General features: G+C 30.6%; 3 protein-coding genes across 4 annotated transcripts; all 3 read left to right on the top strand.

Moving 5' to 3' along the window:
• Positions 1 to 7,894: 7,894 nt before the first annotated feature.
• Positions 7,895 to 8,501, top strand: LOC111307488 (major allergen Pru av 1-like). Its single transcript, XM_089751742.1, has 2 exons — positions 7,895 to 8,078; positions 8,206 to 8,501. Exons 1-2 carry the CDS (start codon positions 7,895 to 7,897, stop codon positions 8,499 to 8,501), a joined length of 480 nt encoding a protein of 159 aa, XP_089607868.1.
• Positions 8,502 to 10,890: 2,389 nt separating this feature from the next.
• On the top strand, positions 10,891 to 11,835 carry LOC111307487 (major allergen Pru av 1-like). Of its 2 annotated transcripts, none has more exons than XM_022905502.2 (2): positions 10,891 to 11,173; positions 11,296 to 11,835. In XM_022905502.2, exons 1-2 carry the CDS (start codon positions 10,990 to 10,992, stop codon positions 11,589 to 11,591), a joined length of 480 nt encoding a protein of 159 aa, XP_022761237.2. In that variant the 5' UTR covers positions 10,891 to 10,989; the 3' UTR covers positions 11,592 to 11,835. The 2 variants fall into 2 exon arrangements, with proteins under 2 accessions (XP_022761237.2, XP_089607623.1); XM_089751497.1 differs by having other exon boundaries at positions 10,891 to 11,177; positions 11,300 to 11,835.
• Positions 11,836 to 12,922: 1,087 nt separating this feature from the next.
• Positions 12,923 to 13,974, top strand: LOC111307486 (major allergen Pru ar 1-like). Its single transcript, XM_089751430.1, has 2 exons — positions 12,923 to 13,200; positions 13,491 to 13,974. Exons 1-2 carry the CDS (start codon positions 13,017 to 13,019, stop codon positions 13,787 to 13,789), a joined length of 483 nt encoding a protein of 160 aa, XP_089607556.1. The 5' UTR covers positions 12,923 to 13,016; the 3' UTR covers positions 13,790 to 13,974.
• The last annotated feature ends 482 nt before the right edge of the window (positions 13,975 to 14,456 follow it).

Genomic DNA, 14,456 nt, shown 5'->3' with positions numbered 1-14,456 from the left:
AACCTGAGTGACAACATTTCATCATCTCTGGGCATATTTTTTAAAATTTTTATTAGCTTTCTTTTTCATGTTTTATAAGGATAATCTATCTAGAACCATGTCTGTGACATGCTTGTATTGAGTAATAAATTCTTTGGCCAAATCTTTCCATGAATGAATATGACTCCTATCTAATTGAATATACCATCTAGCAACTGATCTAGTAAGACTATCCTGAAAACAATGGATAAGCAACTTGTCATTATTTGTGTGCCTAGTCATTTTTTGACAGAATATAGTGATATATGCCTGAAGGTATTTGGTTCCATCATAGTTTTCAAATTCTGGTACTTTAAACTTTGGTGGGATTACCAAATCTAAAACCAAACTGAGTTCACTGGCATTAATTGTGCCAAAAATATTTACACCTTTTATAGCTCATAGCCTTTCTTCTAAGATATCTAACTTTTGTTGTGCCTTTATATTCTCAGATTGTTCGAGCATGCCTTTCTTTAGTTTCTCTTGTTCTTTTGGGTCTTCTAAATCTGGGACCATAATGGGTTCAACATGACTTTCCCCAATATTTAAACTAACATGTCCTTGACTACATGGTTGAACCATGAATAAAGGTAAATTAAACTAAGCATGTGGCTGCCTTTTAGGCTATGTCATTTGTAGATGCATTTGATGAGAGGTTTGAATATAAGGCAGAGTAAACCCTAGTGGATACAATAGATCTTCCCTATCACTAGTATTTTCTTAAGCTTGAGGCTCTTTCTTAGTAGTTAATTCTTCAGCAACCTATTTTCCTTTGGTCATTTTCCTCATCATATCCATCATTGTAGCCATTTCTTTTCGAGTCTCTTCTTGAGTCCTAGTCATTTGTTCTATCAACTCTTGTTCAGACCTAATCATTTGCTCTGCATATCAAATTGAGCTTTTTCTATTCTTTCTATTCTAGATGCTTGCTCACTTTTCATGATTCTGACTTGTGAGCAAGTGTTGTAACGATGACGAGTGGTCTGATCTATGTTTTCTTGATGGCCTAACTATCCTTGCACTTGATTAAGTTAAAGGAAACCCTTTGAGATTTGTCATTTTGAGGTTTCTTTCTTTTAGTTACGATGCATTTTTTTAAAAAAATGAAACACACATATGACGCATGAATGCATGAATGCAAATGATGTGCTTATTATATATCCAATATTTACAAAAGATTTTAAGTCTAAACTTGAACCACCATATCATAACTTCACATGATGCTTACTAAATACTTCTTTCATTACAATATTAAAATTTTCAAAAGAAGCACCTTACATGCTTGTACTGCTCATAAGCATTCTTTAGAAAATTGATCAAGCATTGGCTATGCTGTCCTAGGTAAACCTCTTTTTTCACTTGTTTAGCTTCTTGGGCCATGTCTCTTGCTTTAAAGCTGACTTCTCTTATCTATTCTACTAGATGGGTGGCTTGAAATTCTTTCAACTGATATTCTTCCTTCCAATACTGTGCTCTATGTTCAAATTGATCTCGTTCCTCTCTCAAAACTTAAATAGCTTCACGTTGATAATGCATTTGCTATTTCAAGTCATTTACAAGACCTTGTAGTACCTTATTTTCTTTCACAAATTGACTAAACTTTCTTTCTTAGATAATAAATTGGAGCGAAGCTGTTTTGCATTTTTTTTTTTTATCTTTCAAGCTTTGTAATCATTGTGGCGATAGACGTATGCTAGCTTTCAGAGATCTTTTCTTATTCTCTTTTAAGCCTTCGAGATTTTGCTTCACTTTTATCAATCTTGTCTTTTCACTCATTAATCTCATGCCAAAGCCTCTTCTTTTCAAGCTTTCATATATTTTTTTCTTCTTCAAATTTATGCTTCATAATCTTTATATCTTTAAGAATCTTTTCACAATAAGTGTCTTTTTTATGGCATGGTCTGTTTTTTTTAGGACCAACTTTGCTTGTAACCTGTTGACTTCTCCATATCAGATATTTAGATATAACTTTGTTGTATATCCCCCATGATCTACTCTTCGAGTTTGCTTCTACTCTCTGATAATCTCTTTTATCTTTCCCAGAAATCTTGATTCTTCAAAAGAGAATTCCAATTCTTGAAGCCCATGAGTCATTAGGACAAATTGCTCTGACCCTAATTGTTGATGAACTAGTGCCGGTGCATAGCTTATACCTCCCCACGATCCTAAAAGTGGAACCCATTGCTTATCACCACACTTGTATAACATGGCTTCTCGTGGCATCCATGGAGCTCTCCTTATAACCAGAGCACTAGTGAGATCTTACAAAATTAATACCCACTCTTACTTGGTCTTTAATTCTAACCACTCAACATTGCAACATTCGTCAATTGGCCTACTTTTATTACTATAAGTAGGACAAAATTTACCCATAGGATGTTGAAGATGACTTTTTACCCAAATGTAGAATAACTATACATACCTTATGAAGTGTCCTCCTTTTTTTTGACAATGATTCAATGATCTAAAGGTCTCTGCTAGTATAGAAGGAACATGATTGATTTTATTGTCCATATACTCAAGAAAGTCAATCATCGATACCTCAATGTACCCCAGGACTTTTAGAAAGATGATCAAGCCATAAATTGCCAAAGCTATCATTCTCATTCCTCGTTCATCCTCTAAGTGTTTGATGATATAATCACATAAGATTTCCCACGATATGCAATCACTTTTGCCTTTTTTTTTGGATATACGAGTCCACATTTTGAGTAGGGACCTTCATCATACAAGCGAGTTTCTTTCGAGATCCAAGTTTTTGACCTCGCCAATAGATTTTGTCTGGATTGGGAATATGCAACCATAACAATGTAGTATACTCTTTGATCGTCGAGGTCATATCTATTTCATTGAATATGAAACATCTGTATGTAGGATCCCAAAATTGAACTAAAGCTTTTATCAATTGATTTTTCGTAGGCATCTCAAGTAGTGAAGCAATATGACCACATTTTTCCTCGAAAGCCATTTTCCTAGAAGTTGTTACATAGCACCAGATCTCGACCAACTCAGAAATGTCATTTTGTTGAAGTCCCAACTTAATTTCTTTAGGCAAAATTTCTTGTTCAGATTCTTTCAAACAATTTCCCATTCTACTTTAGGCTTCTAATGATAGAGTTATCACCACATTGGTCTTTTCACATATGGTGAGCTTCGAAACAAAGAACATCATGATGGTGTTTTCAAAGCAAGATTGAAAATCTTCTTACTGTTATTGGCATATTGATAAGCACTTCCCACATGCAAGTGTTTATGATGATGTATGATCATGAAACAAAAGAAGATTAAAACAAAATAGGGTTAGTAATCACATTAAAATAAATATTCCTTCATATGTCCTAATTTACAGTATAATAAAAAATGGTATGGCCCTATCTAAAGTTGGTTTCTTAAGGTTCACTATATGCATGGTTTGGTAATTAACATAGGCTACAAAGGTTCCCAAATTGATCCTCACTATCGTTCACTTTGGACTAGTAAGGCCCCCGATCCTTACCCATAATGAGCTATCAACAGAAAGGGTTTAACTTGAGTGTAAGTATTTCGCTAGCCTAAGCGAAGGCATTATAACCCCAAGAAAGCGTAGGTATTTTACTCCTTCCTAAAAAGGGATAGATTTGGGAGCCCGGCTATAAAGCTCAAGCATGAATGCAAATATGCACATGTGTAAGGGAATGTAACAAATAAAATTAACAATATAATTAGTAATAATATAAAATAATAACATATCAAAACCAAATGAAACCAAAAAAAAAATTTTAATGTTCAGAGATAAGAAATTAAAATTAAATATCGAAAAGACCATAAAATCAAAATTTGGATGACGCATGTTTAATTTTTGGCTTGACTCTTATTTGTCCCCAGTGGAGTCACCAAGCTGTCAACGATTTTTCATCTGAGGGGACTCGATTGCTAAACTTGGTGAAAATTTTTGGAGTCGCCACCAATCTTTTATAAGGGTGTGATTGGCCACCCAAAATATCATCTTTTAGTAAAAATTTTAAAATTAATTAAAACTTACTAAAAGAAGTTTAGGTCTGCGAAATCAAGACTAGGTCCAGGAGTACGGTTACGAGTAAGGAAGGTATTAGTACCCTCATGTCGCCCATTCGAAAAACGATACCAGTTAAGCATGCGTAATCCTATAATTTTGATAACAGAGCCTTTTTTATTTAAGTTTAATTTACTAAAATTTTTTTAAAACATTTTTCTCTGTTTCGAAATTAACATTATTATTATTATTTCGTATTCTATAAATTCTCCAACGCTTTGGTGGAATTTATAGAAAATTACTATTTTAAAAAAATTTTGAGAAAATTAACCATTCACAAAATTCTTGAAACTTTGTCATAAGATATTTTAATTATTTATTTTTAAAAAGATTTTAAGAACACCCTGACTCTTTGGTGAGTTCCCAAAATTTTGAACAAATTTTAAGATTATTCCAACTCTTTGCTGAAATTTAAATATTATGGTTATTTTAAAATTTTGTATTATTTATTCTTTAATTATTTTTTATAAGAAGAAATTTAGATTATCCCAACTCACCGGTAAAATCTAAATATTAATCTCTTGTTTGTATTGAAGAAAATTGAACTCTTTCAATTTTTTATATTTTTAAATATTCAAAATATCAATTATTATTATTATTATTTATTATTATTTTATATTGTTTAAATCAATCATTATTTTAGTAAAAATAATTTTGGATTATCCCAACTCTATGGTGAAATCCGAAAAATTATTTTTAGTTGCAATAATTAAATAAAATTAAACTCTTTTAGCTTTCTCTAAAAACTACATTTAAAATATTCATTTAAACAATTTATTTTTTTTATTTTTTATTTTTTATAATTTTTTTTATTTTTTAGGAAAAATTATTTTTTTAAAATTATCCAACACTTTAGTGAAATTTAAATAATATTTTTGCTTGTAATGGAATTTATTTCCTTTAATAATTATTATTAATTTTTTTATTTATGTTTTTTTAGGTTTTTATTTTATTTCAGTTTCATTTTTTATTCTATTTATTTATTTTTAAAAAATAATTACCAATAATAATAATAATAATATAATAATCATAATAACATCATAAAAAAAACATAAAAATCAACATAAAAAAATAAAACGAAAAATTAAAACGAAAAATAAAAAGAAAAAAAAAAGAAAAAACCTACGAAACGGGTCGGTTGGCGTGCGGATCCTATGCAGGTTGGGTTCAGTCCAAACATCCAAAACAACGTCGTTTTGAAGGGCCTATAAAAGGCCTGTTTCTGGTTTTTTTTTCTTTATTTTCTCCTTTCCCTTTTCTCTCTTTACCCAGAGCTTTTCTCTCTAGAAAACCCAGCCCCTATGCCGGTTGCCTTGGAGCCTAGTTTTCGATTGGTTGCTGTCATGCACCAATGGCCGAAAACTTCAACAACGCCAAAAAATTGAAAGATTCCCAAATTTCAGTGGTCGAAAAATTCAATGGTAACCAAAAAATTCAAATTTTTTCAGATTCTGGTGCCGAAAAATTCAATGGTCGTCAAAAAATTCAAACTTTTCCAGTTTTCGGTGACCCAAAATTTTTTTCAAAAGTTTCCCCAATGATCCTTTTTGCTTTCTAAACACCTTTCCAAGCCCAGATTTTTCAAAAAAAAATCTACAACTTCCTAGATTGAGAATTTCATTCTCGAAATTTTTTTTTTGTTTGTTGTTGTTTTTTTTTCTTAATTGTGTGTGTTTCTTTTTATTTTTCTTTTTTTTTTATCCGTTCCTTACAAAGATTAGCTCTATTTATAGAGCTTTTGAGATTCAAGATCCCAGATATTCTGGGATCCTTTTATGGAAAATTTGGGTGTCATCCGGTGACTTTTGGTTTTTTTGAAAATCTTGCACAAGAATTGAGCAAAGAGGAATTTTTGGGTTTTTTTTAACCGGCATGAAATAAGAAATCAAATAAAAAAGGATCATAGAGCATCGAAGCTAGGGCTTTTGTTAAATTGATTTTACTTAAATTAAAGAGATTTTAAAATTTTTTAAAAATTCTTGACAATCAATGGAACCCTAAAATTTTTTACTAGAAAATCCTTATAAATTGTTCTAAGGCAGACAAAGAACAAGGACGGAGAAAATGATTATGCAAAAACTCTTGAGAAAAAAAGGAAAGAAACATCATTTAGAAAAAAGATATGATTTTTGGCAGTAAGTTTTTTTGTGGAATTCTTTGTAGAATCTAGAATTGTGAGGATTTATTCTAGTAAGCCGTGCAGCCCAGCCATTTAGCTGAGACTACTTTAAGTTTTTTTTTTATTTAGCTATTTTATTTATTTATTTGATTCTTTATTATTTTTAAATATATTTTTATTAAAAAATATTAAAATAAAAGCATTATCAACATATTGGAAGGGAATCAATTTTTTTTTTTACATATAGTTTTACCAACATATTAGAGAACTTATAACTTTTTTTTATTTAAAAAAAAAGTTTTATCTACAAATTGGAGGGCCAATATTTTTCCAAAATAAAGTTTTACCAACATATTAGAGAGTCTTATAATGTTCAAAAAAATCAAGTTTAAAAAATAAAAGATTTCTTGTTTTATTTTGCATAAAAATCCTCTCATCAAAGTGAAGGATAATTTTCAACAAAAAGTCTTACCAACAGATTGGATGATATTTTTTGTCATAAATTCGGTTTATAGATATTTATTTTTAGGAGTAAAATTAAATGAATCTGACCACAAATCCTCTTCAAAGTATAACAAATAATCTCCTTGAATACTCCTGAGATGAAGGAATATTTTTAAATTATTACCAACATATTGGAGTAATTTAAGAAAAAATTTAAATATTATATTATTTGATAAATTTTGAATATATTTTAAGATTTGGATGACTTGAAATCAAACTGGTACTATTTTTTGGATAGGTGCTATGAGGATGCTATAACCTTCCTCATGTATAACCATACTTTCAGACCTAAATTTTGGTTTCGTGAACTAGAATTTACTATTTAAAAATAACTAAGTTAATCTTGAGATTTCTCTTTAAATGTGACAGATTCTGTCTAGTAACCACTCACACCTTAAAAAAAAAGATTGGTGGCAACTCCTTTAGTCTATATCTAATTATAGATCCACAAATCTATACATTATGACGATTATCTCTTGGCAAATCCTCATCTCTACAACTAGGTTGCTATCAGCTCCTGGTTGCTGTTCTTCATGTCAGCTAAGTTTTAATGGTGTGACTTTGGTATTTCCCTTTGGGTAGTGAGAGTGGTGGTCTCTTGCTATGATTATCTGTGTTTTCACTGTAATAAAAAGATAAGTTTGAGTTTGTTATCTCATATATATGAAAGGAAAAACATATACTAGAAATCAAGGTTGTACTTGATATTGGGATTCATTTTGCAGTTTTCCTGCAACATTTTGCAAATTATATTTTCTTTCATAAATCTTTTGAGTTGACAAAGACATCTTTATTGCCTTTTAGAGAATATTAACTGATTATTTAATCGTTATAATTACAATTCACCACATACCTACGAGTCCCTAATAGACCAAGCACTTGAATCCAAGGTCTTCTGTGCTTAAAATATTACAGTTCTTTCCTTTTAATCGTCTTCTGATGTTGACTGCTTTCAAGATCCATAAATTTGTTCTTATTGTAAGCTTGTCTGTAGCATATTGAAGAATATGTAAGATCAGTACAAAAACCAGAATCAAGTGCAAGTGTTTTTAGGTGCTTAATTTCTAGATTAATCTTCATTCTTACTCTACAAATACAATGGCTTCAGGTTCGCATCTCCACACCTCAAAAATCTCCTTGCAAAATATCAATCAATTCTATTTTCACCCCTCCTCTGATCATTTCTCAAATCACAAGTAATCATGGGTGTTTTCACTTATGAATCTGAGGTTGTTACTTCAATCCCAGCAGCCAAGATGTTTAAGGCTTGTATCCTTGACGGTGACAAGCCCATTCCCAAGGTTGTTCCTCAGGCATTTAAGAGTGTTGAGTATATTGAAGGCAATGGTGAGCCTGGCAGCATCAAGAAAGTTACTTTTGGAGAAGGTTAGTTAGTTTATACATGCAACTAAATACTTTGGATAATATATTGAATTAGAACTTACAAGTAAAGTTCCTTTTTTTTTTTTTAATTTGTGAAACAAAAGCTTAATATTTGCCTTTCTATATGCAGGAAGCCAATTCAATCACGTAAAGCAGAAGATAGAAGCACTAGACAAAGAAAATTTTGTGTATAGTTATAGTATAATCGAAGGCGATGCTTTGATGAACACTCTTGAGAAAATCACTTACGAAACCAAATTAGAACCCTCTGCTGCTGGGGGATCCATATGTAAGACTACTAGTAAGTATTACACCATTGGAGACTTACAGCTCAAGGAAGAGGAAATCAAGGCAGGAAAAGAAAAGGCCTCGGGAATGTTCAAGGCTATTGAAGCCTACCTCTTGGCAAATCCTGATGCCTGCTAAAAATCAAAATATAAAGAATTTGAGATAGCATCCACTTCAGTGATCATACAATGTGGAATGCATATGTGCCTTTATTTTTTTTTTTTTTAATTTCTAGTTTTAGCAGTTGTTGGTCAATATGACCTTCTTATTGCTAATAAGAGTTCACAGTTTGTCCTGACTACCAGGAAGCTTGAACTGAAAATGGCAACTGCCTGTAATAAATAAAGAAGCATCGAATGTGTTTAAGCTTTAAATTAAAAGTTGTTTTCTAATAAAAGTTGTTTTCTAATAAAGCTATCCATTGAAAATGATGAGTTTAGTATCTTTATCTTTCAAGATTTACTAGTTACATATCTTGAACATAACAAAGTCAAGTTTCAGAAGAAATGTGAGACTAATTCTGACACGTACACTAGTTCTCTTCGGACATTTTGTCCGAAAAGTTAGAATTTTGTGATTGTAGTTAAATTGAAATTAAAATCATATGATAACTTTTACGAGATCGATTAATAAAAATTCTTTGTTTGAATACCAGGTAGTATGAACAAGGCAATAGATATGGACGTCCAATCTTGTGCTATAACTTGACCTTATGTTTCGTTTGTTTTCCTTTTCCCTTTTGCTTTTCAGGATGCTTGAATGAAATTCAAATTCAAAATTTTATATTATATATATTAAATCTTAATTCCATAAAAATCAATAACACTCAAATAATCTAGGATATACATATTCTTCTGGTTTTTCTTTTCTCTAATAAACTAGAAAATCAAAGTTGTCTTCATCAAAATCAAAGTTTAAAATTTAAGTTTCAGATATTTTTCCTTATCCTTTTACTGCAACTGCTTTTGTAAGAAAAAAATTGCCTTCATCTTATTACAGATTGAAATTTTGCAGTCTGTTTTGATGACCAAAGGCCACATTGTCAATTACAATTATTTCTTGATCCAATCTTTCTTTTTTCCTCGTAGATGTCTAAAGGTTAAAATATTAAAAAAAATTTAAAATTTTATTATTTTATTTAAACAGACTCTTATAATTTTTTATTGTATTTAAATAAATTTTTATATTTTGATTTACAGCTAAATAAACTTTTATTTCAAATTATTATTGCAATTTTTATTTTTCTAGTTCTCTTTAATCATATAAAAATTGACTTTCATATAAGTAAAAGTTTTACTTTACGTATTTGTGATAGTGAGAACTGAGAAACTGATGTCTTACACATATTATCATGTATTATATTAAGAATTTAATTAAGTATAAATTAAATATTAAGAGCTTATTTGAGTGCAAATTAAAAGCTAAAACTTTATTTGAGTATAATAAAAATATAGGAGTTTATCTAAATAGAGTGATAAAATTCAAACTTTTTTATATCATTTTAGCCATGTCTAAACCAACTAATATCATAAATGCTAGAAATTTGATTGTTTATTTGTTTAAGGAAAAAAATAAAAGTACTTAATTAAACATTATTATCCATGTAATTAGTCAAATTTGAAGTTCCTTGTCAGCACATTTGATTATTCCCTATATTTTTCTTTCTACGTATATATGTAAAGAATTTTCAATGAAAAAATAAAGCAAATACATAGCAAAGGAATTGGAACAAAAATGACCAATTGGAGATTTACTATGAAAAGTTCTCATGCAGGATGCTTTCTTTGACTATTGCAAATTCTTTGAAAAGTAGTGACTAGTTGGATATATCCAACCGAAAAAATGAAAAAATTAAAATTTTCAGCTTCAAATACAGTCTATAAATACCATCTAGTTCTCAGTTTCTTCCCCACGCCTCAAACAATAGGTTCATCATCCTCTTTTCTCCTTTTTTGTATTGTTGAACATTTTCAAAATCCTAGTTTAAATTTCAATATAATTTCACTTAATATATTTTATTATTCAGTTAACCAAAAAATTAACCAAACTAACTGAATTAATTTGAGTCAGTTAATTTTTGAAATAAAAAAATTCAGTTCAATTAATGAAAAGAAAAATAACATAATTAAATTAATTCGATTTTGAATAATTCGATTCGAAATTAACTAAACTGATCGGATGATGTTTGGACCAAATAAACACCTAACGGCTAAAAGCTGCAAATGAATCTAACTTTAAAAAACTTTTATTACTCATTATAATTACAATTTACCACATACCTATGAGTTCCTAATAGGCCAAGCACTTGAATCCAAGGTCTTCTGTGCTTAAAATATTACAGTTCTTTCTTTTTAATCCTCTTCTGATGTTGACTGCTTTCAAGATCCATAAATTTGTTCTTTATAGTATGTTTGTCTGTTGCATATTGAAGAATATGTAAGATCAGTACACAAAACAGAATCAATTGCTAGTTTTTTTAGGTGCTTAATTTCTGGATTAATCTTCATTCTTTCTCTATAAATACTACAGCTTCAGGTTCACTTCTCCACACCTCAAAAATCTCTTTGCAAAATATCAATCAATTCTATTTTCACTCCTCCTTTGATCATTTCCAAATTACAAAATCATGGGTGTTTTCACTTATGAATCTGAGGTTGTTACTTCAATCCCAGCAGCCAAGATGTTTAAGGCTTGTATCCTTGACGGTGACAAGCTCATTCCCAAGGTTGTTCCTCAGGCTTTTAAGAGTGTTGAGTATGTTGAAGGCAATGGTGAGCCTGGGAGCATCAAGAAAGTTACTTTTGGAGAAGGTTAGTTAATTTATACATGCAACTAAATACTTTGAATAATATATTGAATTAGAACTTACAAGTAAAGTTCCTTTTTTTTTATTTGTGAAACAAAAGCTTAATATTTTCCTTTCCATATGCAGGAAGCCAATTCAATTACGTGAAACAGAAGATAGAAACACTAGACAAAGAAAATTTTATGTATGGTTATAGTATAATTGAAGGCGATGCTTTGATGAATACTCTTGAGAAAATCACTTATGAGACCAAATTAGAACCCTCATCAACTGGGGGATCCGTTTGTAAGACTACTAGTAAGTATTACACCAAGGGTGACTTTGAGATCAAGGAAGAGGGAATCAAGGCAGGCAAAGAAAAGGCCTCGGGAATGTTCAAGGCCATTGAAGCCTACCTCTTGGCAAATCCTGATGCCTACTAAAAATCCCAACATTGAGAATTTGAGATAGCATCCACTTCTTTGATCATACAATGTGGAATGCCTAATTGCTTTTTATATTTTTTTTACTTTCTAGTTTTTGAAGTTGTTGGTCCATATGACCTTCATATTGCTAATAAGAGTTAACAGTTTGTCCTCACTACCAGGAAGCTTGAACTGAAAATGTCAACTGCCAGTGATAAATAACGGAGCACCGAATCTGTTTAAGCTTTAAATTAAAAGTTGTTTTGTGATCAAGCTATCCATTGAAAATGATGAGTGCATTATCTTCCTCTTTCAAGATTTACATATTTTGAACATAACAAAGTCAAGTTTCGGAAGAAACTAATTCTGACACACTAGTGCTTTTCGGACATTTTGTCCAAAAAGTTGGAATTTTGTGATTGTAAAATTGAAATTAAAATTACATGATAACTGTTACGAGATCGATTAATCAAAATTCTTTGTTTGAAAACCAGGTAGTATAAACAAGGCAATGGATATTGAGGTCCAATCTTGTGCTATAACTTTCTTGCATTTCATCAAGCATCCTGAAAAGCAAATGGGAAAAGGGATAACAAACAAAAACATGAAAAAGTCAAGTAAAACCTAGATGAGTTTGAAAGATCATGCAGTATATTGCATATATATATATATGAGTAACATGGCATATGTTGACATTGAATTTTTCTCAGCAATTACGTCCTTCACTAAGCTACTTGCTTTCTAGAAAGACCAAGTCTTCTCAAGCATTTGACTGTATTTATTTTTCTTTAGATTTTTTCTTTTCTTACTTATGATGATAATGAAATCAAAGTTGCCTTCATCTTAACAACTTGACTTTTGTCCGATTGGTGGAGATTCTTCTTTCTGCAATTTTAATCCAATTTGCTCTTATTGTATTGAAATTTTGTAGCCTGTTTTGATGCCAAAAGGCCCAATAGTCAAATGTAATTATCTCATGATCCTACCTTTCTTTTTCATTCAAGTTGTTTATACCTTTTAATATCATAAATGGTAGTAAAAATTTGTTTGGAAGACGCAGAAAAATTCTATGTTAAGCTTCATGCCTTCATCATGCAATTAATTATTCCCTATAAGTTTCTTTTCACATATATATATATATATAAACATTTTCAATAAATATTGAAATTGGAACAAAATATAATATGATCAATTGCTCATTAATTTACTATGAATCCTCATGCAGGGTGCTTTTTTTTACTAGTGCAAATTCTTTGAAAATAATTAGTAACTATATTGGATGTTTCATATTAAAAATTAAAGAAATTAATTGGTTAAACTTAAGTTCAGTCTATAAATACCATCTTAGTTCTCATTTCTTCACACACCTCAAACACTCAGTCAATCATCCTCTTTTCTCTCTGTTTATCTTCTTTAATTTCAATTTTTTCCTAGTATAGAATCATGGGTATTTTCACTTATGAAATGGAGGTTGCTACCCCAATCCCCCCAGCCAAGATATTCAAGGCCTTTGTTCTTGATTTTGACAACCTTTTCCCCAAGGTTGTGCCTCAGGCAATTAAGAGCGTTGAGCTCCTTGAAGGAGATGGTGGACCTGGAAGTATCAAGAAGGTTACCTTTGGTGATGGTTAGTTCCTTTTCATTTTCTTTTGAGAAATATTATACTATGTTATTGGTAACTGTTGTATGTCAGATACGGGTATGTGTGACACGATCATGTTTAATTTTTTAAAAAGTTTTTTCATATATTTGGAGAGTTGAACCTTTATGGATCTTTATATCAATGTCCGATTTTGTTTGATATGTGTCGGACATGGTACTCCAAAAACAAAAATAAAGAGTAGGAGCAACATAGGTGCGATATGTAAGTTTTTCAAAGTAAAAAAATGTTTCTTATTTGCTTGGTAATAAATGCAGGCAGCCAATTCAGGTATGTGAAACACAAGGTTGAAGCAATAGACAAAGAGAATTTCTCATACTCTTACAGTATAATCGAAGGTGATGCTTTGATGAACACACTTGAGAAAATCACTTACGATACCAAGTTTGAGGCAGCACCAGATGGAGGATCAATATGCAAGAGAGTCAGCAAGTATTATACCATTGGTGACATTGAGATCAAGGAAGAACAAATTAAGGCTGGAGCAGAAAAGGCATCAGTAATGTACAAGGCTGTTGAAGCTTACCTCTTGGAAAATCCTGATCTCTACAACTAGGTTGCTTTCATTTCACAGCTCGCGCTTGCTGTTCTTCATATATGTCGCGTCAGTTTTAATGGTGTGATTTGATATTTCTTTTTTGTCTAAGCCAAAATTGTCTTTGATTGGGTAATAAGAGTGGTGGTCTCTGGCTGTCATCATCTGTATTTTCATTATAATCAAAGAGTCAGAGTTGTATTATCTTTGATATTTGAAATGAAAAACATCTACTATAGTAAACAATGTATTGCTTGCAAAAAATTTGGCTTCACCTGCAATATTTGTACAAAAATTTTGCAATCTTTCTTTTTTTTCCTTTCATAAATCTTTTGAGTTGAGCAAGGAGAGATGGAATCCAAATCCCTCCTATTTCCAAGACATGAACCAAATTTCAGATAAAGATTTGGACATTTGTTGTCTAAAATTTCCACCTAATAACTTGATATCTGCAGTGACATTAAGGCTTTGCTTGCTAAGATGAATCGAAAGAGGTAGGGATAAAAAATTTGTTAATCTAACAGTTAAAATTCATAACAATTTTACTATTTTGTAACTTAACTATTAGATTAGCAAAATTTCTATCCTCACTTCTTTCTATTATTCTAGTTAAACAAAGCCTAAGTACACAACTGTTTATGACAGGGTTACACAATAGAAATAGTTAAAGAGATGGTGAATTAAAAGT

Source organism: Durio zibethinus, chromosome 22 (genome assembly GCF_047325235.1).
Source record: "Durio zibethinus cultivar Kanyao isolate XHJ-2024 chromosome 22, ASM4732523v1, whole genome shotgun sequence".
NCBI lineage: Eukaryota > Viridiplantae > Streptophyta > Magnoliopsida > Malvales > Malvaceae > Durio > Durio zibethinus.
This window is presented reverse-complemented; position numbering and strand designations above follow the sequence as displayed.